This window comes from Priapulus caudatus, unplaced genomic scaffold (genome assembly GCF_000485595.1).
Source record: "Priapulus caudatus unplaced genomic scaffold, Priapulus_caudatus-5.0.1 Scaffold1112, whole genome shotgun sequence".
Taxonomy (NCBI): domain Eukaryota; kingdom Metazoa; phylum Priapulida; class Priapulimorpha; order Priapulimorphida; family Priapulidae; genus Priapulus; species Priapulus caudatus.
In genome coordinates this window covers 37465-46303 of record NW_014578173.1, presented here as the reverse complement: position 1 = coordinate 46303, position 8839 = coordinate 37465, and the positions used below count along the sequence as shown (strand labels likewise).

The 8839-nt window shown below is 42.3% G+C and overlaps 1 protein-coding gene across 1 annotated transcript in view; it reads left to right on the top strand.

Annotated features, from left to right (window-relative positions):
* Positions 1-316: 316 nt before the first annotated feature.
* LOC106815436 (signal recognition particle subunit SRP72-like) overlaps positions 317-8839 on the top strand; it is a gene marked incomplete in the record, with an annotated part of 11912 nt that continues 3389 nt past the window's right edge. The window contains 13 exon segments of the mRNA XM_014819895.1: positions 317-466; positions 2110-2227; positions 2351-2471; positions 2831-2896; positions 3693-3770; positions 4273-4384; positions 4718-4793; positions 6070-6208; positions 6779-6910; positions 7407-7535; positions 7863-8000; positions 8202-8297; positions 8648-8751. Coding sequence (XP_014675381.1) covers positions 358-466; positions 2110-2227; positions 2351-2471; positions 2831-2896; positions 3693-3770; positions 4273-4384; positions 4718-4793; positions 6070-6208; positions 6779-6910; positions 7407-7535; positions 7863-8000; positions 8202-8297; positions 8648-8751 — 1418 coding nt within the window.

Here is an 8839-nt window from a genome sequence, read left to right as displayed (position 1 = left end):
TATATACAGGGACCATTATGGTCCCTGTATATAGAGACCATAGTAGACCATAGGGACCATCATAGACCCTAGACCCTAGTGGGTCTATGATAGACCCACCACGCCACCTGAACGCCATCTGTCGTGGAGTCTGGTCCCGATTTTCTGTTGTTCGCACATGCACAGTGGCAAACTGCATGCAGCGACCCCTTCCCACACTCAGGATATCAAACTGCATGCAGCGCCCCCTTCCCACACTCAGGATATACCAGAATTGAGCCAGAGCGAGAGCGCCATCTGTCGTGGAGTTTGGCACAGTGGAGTGATAAATATAGAGGACGTGGACCAGTCTACAATACCAGCCACGGTGACAAAAACATGGCGAACGCTAGCCAAGCAACTGTAAATATATCTGGACTGTTTGCCGAATTAAACCGTTTAGGCAAGAACCAGGAACATGAGAGAGCTCTCCGTACAGTGAACAAAAGTAGGTCTAACGTCGCCAGCACCGATGCAATACAGAACTTGGTTTAGCATTTCTTAATATCGAACTTCTTGGCATTTCCAAGTTCCATATTCCAGCCATTCATTCGCATAGGGCCTAGCTAATAATACTAATAGGTAATAGTACTACTACTACTACTAGTACTAGTAGTAGTAGTATTAGTAAGAATCAGCTTCTAAGTTAGGACCCTCTCCCCTCCCCGGCCCATACATACAATCAAGAACGTATAATGAAGAAGAGCATACAACGTTGAAATGCTGAAACCATGTTTCAGTATTACTATTACTATTACTATTAGTATTAGTCAAATTAATAAACTTTTTCCGTTTTATTTTGATGATTCTTTGCAGTATTACTATTAATACTATTATAATTATTGACCAGCTGTCCTACCTATAAAAAAAACCGCATGTCCCTACGATGCCCCTGACCTGTACCGTAGTATTTGGATGCTCGCCCGAAACTGGACGCTTCTAAGTGCGCAGGCGCCTCTTGTTTTACAAGGGCGCATGCGCAGCATGCGCAGTAGTCATCTGCGCATCTCGCCCATCGAAAACGGTCGCAATAAACAAACAATGAAACATGGCGGCCAACCCGGTCACTCATGGAAACATTTGATTGAAACAATTTGCAATGTAGTAAGTTAGTAAGACTTTGTTATGTGTGTCAGGTTACAAGGCGAAACAAAAAGAAAACAAAAAAGCATGGCTACTATTTCCTACGGCCCTGCAAAACAAGATTCAAACAAAAAGAAAACAAGAGAAAAACAAAAGAGCATGCGCGCATGCGCACTTAGGAGCGTCCAGTTTCAGGCGAGCATCCAAATACTGCGGTACACCCCTACGCTGAGATATTGAGCGATGAAAATCTGGTATTTTCGCCGAAAACCGACTCGAGATACCTGCTGACTGCGACTGTCTCTTGCTTTGAGATAACTTTGGGAAACCTCGTGTGTTTCCGTCAATGATTGACAAATTAAATGAATGACATCTGTTATTGATTGCCATAGTGTCAGTGATGACCCCCACCTGTGCCCACCTCACACTGGATCTAGTAAACTCTGTAGTACGGACGTAATGAGTCAGCGCTACACAGCGGCGACCGGAACCAACACACTGGCCACAAAGCGAGAGAGGGTCTCAGTAAACAGGGATCTTGAGTTGGTTTTCGGCAAAAATACCAGATTTCCACCGCTCATTATCTCAGAGTAGGGACAAGCGGTTTGTTTTATATTAGCAAGGTAGGACAGCTGATCAATAATACCGCAAAGAATCGTCAAAATAAAACGGGCAAAGTTTCTAAATTAAACTAATACTGCAACATGGTTTCAGCATTTCACCGTTGTACGCTCTCCTTCTTTATACGCTCTTGATACAATGGTACATCATTATCATGATCAAAGGCCACCACCATAACAACAACCTAATTCTAACCCCTGTCATGTAAATACAGATATATACTTGGTACCGTGAATAACTGAATTCAAACAAAATCAGTATTCTTATGTTATTTTAATGACAATGCGATGAGTGTTTGCAAAATGTGTTGATAAATTATGACATATGTAGCATGCATGGCTAAGGTTATTCATAGATTTTACATTTCTAATATCTCTCACTTTATAGTCTTGAAAGAAGTTCCTGATGATGGCAAAGCTTTTCACTGTAAGGTGGTCTGCCTTATTCAACTATCAAGGTTTGACGAAGCATTAAAACTGATATACAAAACGCCACAACTGTCTAGGTAAGATGTGCGTTTAGTTTTAATCTAGATTCAAATAATACAAACTTTGACATCTGAGAACTGGCGAAAACATTTCCTGCAGTGTATAGTGTACGTTGTAGTATTTACTTTTTCCTTTTCTAGTGAGCTGATATTTGAGAAGGCTTATTGTCAGTATCGGCTGAATCAAGTGCAAGAGTCATTAACCACACTGAGGAATGTCACAAATCCAAGTGACAAGATCAAAGAACTTCTAGGACAAGTCGTGCGTTTTAGATATAAATGTCGTGTCTCTTTTCTGAGAGTAATCTGTGCCAGTGTTATGCAGTTTTCATGTACCCCTCTCCATAGAAGATGACTAAAAAATTAAGCCACTATAATTACCAACACTTTAATTGTTTTTTAATGTCTTCTGATAATAGTCTATCAGCAGAATCATTGAGTGTGAATTTCGTCAAGCTCTCATAGTGCTTTTTCATAATCATTTTGCATTTAATCTGATATCTGAACTCATGTTTCTTGTTTCCAAGTTCAGCAAAAGTTACATGTGTCTTTCCTCTTGTTTCAGTTTCCCCTATTTGTGTATAATTTCTCGACGTAATGTTCATTGATTTCTTTTTGCAGTTGTATCGATTGGAAAAGTCGGCTGAGTGTTTTGATGTTTACAGAGATCTGGTGAAGAATCTAACAGTAAGTATTACGTGGAGGGTTATCATAATAAACTGCTGTGTAAGTCTATATAGTTGTATAAATTGGAAGACCAGCACTCAAACCTAGTGTGAGTGTGCTCTTATTGTGTCCCCCGCGACGAAGTCGGCGGGGATACTATGGTTTCATGTCTGTCCAGCCGCTGCCGCTCGGTCGCCGCAGAGATTTTCCCTTCCGCTCTATAATTCGACCCCTCATTGACCTAGCGCTACCAAACTTATTATACTTTCACATCCTGGGGAGAATGTATGTTGCGTTCCAAAACCAGGTCACTGCGGCTTTTATTTGACCTTGAACTTGACCTTGGCCTTGATCATATTTCCCTTCCGCTCTATAACTCGGCCCCTAATTGACCTAGCGTGACCAAACTTGGTATACTTACACATCTTGGGGAGAAGGTGTGTCGCGTACCGAAACCAGGTCACTGCAAGCTTTATTTGACATTAACCTTGACCTTGACCTTCATCATATTTCCCTTTTGCTCTATAACTCGGCCCCTAATTGACCTAGCGCGAGCATACTTTGTATACTTACACATCTTGGGGAGAAGGTGTGTCGCGTACCAATTTTATCATACTTGCACATCTCAGGCAGATGAGTTGTATAACAAACCTTTGTCTTTGTGACTTATTTAACTTTACCTACCTTCTACGTCCTTACAGAGATATTTCATTCATACTAGATCACGGGGGATACGTGTAATTGGCGACAACTGCCCTTTCTAGTTTAATATTGCTTTGCTGTGATACTTAGTATATGCATCGTTGTGTCATTTCAGGATGACTACGAAGAGGAAAGAGAAACTAATCTAGCAGCTGTACTCGCTGCCCTCAGCGCCCAGAACAATCCTAAAGCTGTAAGTAATACATAGACGTACAGCTTAATCACGTTCTAGCCTCTACTGACTACTATTATTCTGTGTCGGTTTTACACGAGTTTCATCAAATTCGTAGTTCTTACTTCATGCTGTGTATCTGGGGATGAATTTTCTACAAGATCCTTGTAGCTCATTTACCCCTACTGTGTATCAATCTCTGACTCAATTCCATTTTCGATGCACCATCTCAAAATCGTTAATTAAACATTCGAATATGGTATATGATATATGGTCGTGTCGCTAATTGGGAGCGTCTGATGCAAGCCATTGTAAGATTAATTGGGATATGATGTTCAAGGGGGTATCGTATAATCGAGTGTAAGCATTAGCAATTACTCAGAGATGAGACTGGAATCCCTTTTCAGCCTCTTTCCCCTCAGCGAGGGGAAGTTTGTTGTTGCACGTGATATAATAAAAAATTATAATAACTAAAATAATAATATAATAAAATAATAATAAATATGACATGATCATTCTGTAGGACCAGTATGGACTGCGAGAGGAGACGTATGAGCTGTCGTACAACTCTGCGTGTTACCTGCTGGGGAAGAAAGATTTCGCTGCTGCCGAAGAGAAGCTGAGACGCGCTGAGAGTGAGTCCCGTTGTGCTAAACCGTGTCATCTTCTGTCTTGATTCTGTGAGAGGGTGACATTACATACTGACCTATTTATTCTTCTTCGATCTTAGTGGGACATGAGGCTTCATCCTTATGCTACACAGGAGAAACCAAATCTTAACGTTATGTGTTTGTTAGTTTTTAGCGTCTGTTGTTCTTCTATCGTCGCATGTGCATTTCGTGGAGTGTATTCGATGTTTGCAGCGTGTGTTGTAGAAACGTTTAAAAGCATTGCCGGTTGATGTTTGTAATCATTTATCATTGTTATCACATATCATGTTATTTGTATACCATTGTATACCATAACAGGTCTATGCAGGAAGGGATTCGAAGGGGACGAAGATGCTACGGAAGAGGAAATTGATGCTGAACTTGAAATTATCAGGTACTCGTTTATACAGCTGTTCTAATTAATCTTACATTAACGCAGCATTATCATTAGCCTTTGCGTTTTACAATATGTATAGTCGAGCAAAGATTTGATACTCAGTTGTCACGATCGGATGCCTAAAAAGACTTATTATCTTTACAAAAAACAATGCTTTTGATGCAAACCGATCCGGGCTGCTAAATTCTTAGGGAAAAACTTCAGAATCCTGTAGAACTGTTGAATTGGGTGTGTCGGAGGATAGTAGCTAACTGTGGCATGGATGTCTCTACATGGAAAGTGTGAATGTAACATGGACTACTATCTACTACTACTACTGCTAGTGGTGCTGCTACTGCTACTACTACTACTGCTGCTACTACTACTACTACTACTGCTACTGCTGCTACTACTACTACTACTACTGCTAGTGGTGCTGCTACTGCTACTGATAGTGCTTCTACTACTACTACTACCAGGAGTAAGATAATATAGGATATCCTATATTATCTTACTACTACTACTACTGCTGCTACTACTACCAGGGCGCGACAAACCCACTTGCCCTCTTGCCCGGGGAAACCAAAATTCGCCCTCGGGCAAGTAGCTTGAAATTGCACATGCCCGTTTGGGCAAGCAATTTTTTTTTTTATTAAAAGTCTAGACATAATGATTTTTTTTTTCACTTGTCTCTTGCATTGTTTTGCACAGACATAAGCTGCCTTGCTGTGACGAGATTTGAATGAAAAAAAAACAATGCGAATAAAAATCGGTGGATACAGTGATGTACACAACATGCACACAGCAACATGTAAACATGGCCGCCCAGCTAGGCATGGTCATTTACGCTGATCAGCTACCTCAAATCTTTGACCCTCTACTGCAACCTGTGAACGATGATTTTCTTATGCTGAAGTACACAAAAGGCAGATACACTGTATACTGTCGCTGTCAGTTCTAATTATATTCTGGCTGCATGCATGCACGGCATATCTTCTGCGCTTTGTGGATCCAGCCCGCAAACTAAACGGGAACATATTTTATTAATGTATTGTGAGAGTGGTGGGATTTTGATAATAAACTTGACACTTGGAACTACTCTACTACTACTACTACTACTACTACTACTACTACTACTACTACTACTACTACTACTACTACTACTGCTACTGCTACTGCTACTACTACTATACTACTGCTGCTGCTGCTGCTGCTGCCGCTGCCGCCACCGCCACCACCACCACCACCACCACCACCACCACCTACTACCATTCTACTACTACGTCTGTTACAGAGTTCAGCTAGGCTATGTGCTGCAGATGCAGGGAAAACCAGAGCAAGCCCTAAAGCTGTACAACCAGGTGCTAAAGCAGAAACCGTCGGATGTGGGAGTAGCAGCTGTTGCTTTCAACAACATCGTAGTCTTTAACAAGGTGAGTTTGACCAACAGTGAATCAAGTGATGTGATAGCCGTGACGTCAGCACCTAACCTTTAACAGTGGGATTGGTGTGTAAGGTTTGTTTATATGCGGTACTCTGGGATGAATGAGTAACGGGAGATGGACATATGAAAGTTCAAGATAACTAAGTGATGGATGTTTTTCTGTGAAACTCGTTGGAGAAGTAAGAGGGGTGTTAACTATGTACTATCTGTATACATGCCAACTTAAATGAGAGTTATCTCCCTTCCCGTCTGGCCTGGAAGCGGATGCCCAACTCGCGCATGTGCGTGAGGGGGCTTGTTGTTGGGGTGCTGTGATGTGCTGTTTGAAGTAAACAAAGTCTGTACTGTTTGAGTGAGTTTGTAGTATTATCGATCCAATGGGGGGGGGGGCGTACATGTGAAATTTGAGGATAATTGATTAAGGGTGGTGTTCACATGAAACTGTCAGATAAGTAAGGAGGTTATACATGTTAAACGGTTCGATAGCTAAGTAAGAGGCATTTACCTGTGAAACTTTGGGACAAGTAAAGTAACGTGTTTTCACGCTTTGAACTCTTAGGACCAGAATCTGTTCGACTCGAAAAAGAAGATGCGTGCTGCGACTTCGGACAATCTGAAGTACAAGCTGAACTCTGCCCAGCAGCGAGCCATTGCCTTCAACCAATGTCTGCTATACATGCACAGCAACCAGGTAAATGTGTACACGGGTCGCTATGGTAACACGTGCGGACACAGAGCTCGGGATGACGTCGTCGGATTTAAACAAATAACATAATTAAGTTTGGAGATGAATCCCAAATGGTTTCGATTTCATTTATTTACATGGATCGGATCTTCATCACATCTTCATTGGATTACTCATTTTAGATGTAGTGGGTTCGTCTGTGGCTGGAATGCCCTCCGTGTTAGTATATTGAGGGTTGTGGTGCTAGTTTTGGTGTATAACAACACGTAATCGGTGCTTTCTATGCCCGACATTGTGTGTAGAAGTGCCGGCACATGGTGAGACGTTGTTGGCGCTGGGTTTCTTTATAAAATAATTAAGTTTGGAGATGAATCCCAAATGGTTTGGACTTGTAATGCTAGTTCGGTGTGTAACGACATGTAGTCGGGGCTTTCTGAGCCCAATGTTGCATATAAAGGTGCTGGCACGTGGTGAGACAAATGTTGTTTTCATGTTGCTGCAGAGCGAGCAGTGCCGGAAGTCGAGCAATCGTCTGCAGGCGGAGCAGCCGGCGTCAGACATCCCGCATCTCATCCTCGTCGCGCAGCTCTGCAAGGAGAAACAAGTGAACAAGGCTATTCAGTACCTCCAGGTAGGAGTCGGCTGGCGGGTTTGTCGTAGGGACCTGCGACGCCATTGTCGTGTTTTCGTAGAGGGGAGAGGTGTTTTTTTTTACTTTTATTAGCGTTACATCATAGTAAGGCAATGGCGGTAATGGGGTGCTTAAAAGGATGGAATGAATCGAAAGAAGAAGGGAGAGGTTTTTACTTTTATTTGCATTACGTCATATAGCGAGGCGATAGCGAGGTAGTGAGGTAGTGAGGTGCTTGAAAAGGAACCGCACTGCAGACTAAACGCTATGCTCACTGGAGTTTAGCGTATTTTGTTGTTCACGGGTTGCGACGCATCTGTATTGCAGAACTACGTGACGAAGAGCGAGAGCAGCTCCAGAAGTCTTCAGCTGACGTTGGCGCAGCTTCACCTGCAGCTGGGCAATCTGGGTCAGGCGTGCGAGTTGCTGCAATCGCTGGGAGAAATCAGTCACAAGCCAGGCGTGGTGGGTGTCCCGATAGCGTGTATCGCTTACTCACTCCCGCGTGGACGTACAGCGACTGATGATGGGATCGGTTCTGGAGCGGTGTTACAATTACTACTATACGGAAGAAATCGGGGGTGAATGAATTGAAGAACCGGAGAGTTTCGGCAAAACGTTCGTGTATGGTTTTCTGACGGCGTACGTTGTCTGTTTTCTTGTCAGGTTTCCGCTCTTGTGGCTCTGTATAGCAGCTTAGAGAATACAGAAGCTGCTTCAGAAGTATTGATGAATGCTGTCAAGTGGTACAAAGAACACGATGTAAGTATAGCCCTAGACACTTACATTAAAGCTGTCGCCTGTTGTGTGCAAAGATTTTATTGCAAATGCCTTGGCTATACGTATTAGTTCACTTTTTGGTTACTGACGTCTTTGTGTTTCACAGTTCTATTATGTTTATTGGAGAGTCTCAATATTTACTTGCAAAAACTACTTTATTACAATTATATAATATATATTATTACTGTTATTATTATTATAAATGTTTTATATTACATTGTCTTGATGATGTACGGTGTTAGCATAGAGCGTCAGGTGCAGCTGTTTTCATCCATATCACAAGCTTGCATGGTTTCACCACTGTTTGCCATGGTGTCCGTTTTACATTTCAGCCCACCTCACCAGACCTTGGCGTCATAATCAGAGAGAGCGCACAGTTTCACCTGCGACATGGCAAATCCGACATTGCCGTGAAAATGCTAGAGCAAGTGCGAAGGTACAAAGTTGCCGCATTAATAAACAAGTGCCACCTTTTGTGCCAAAGCTTTAAATTCAAATCACTGATGCATACATCAAGTGCATCA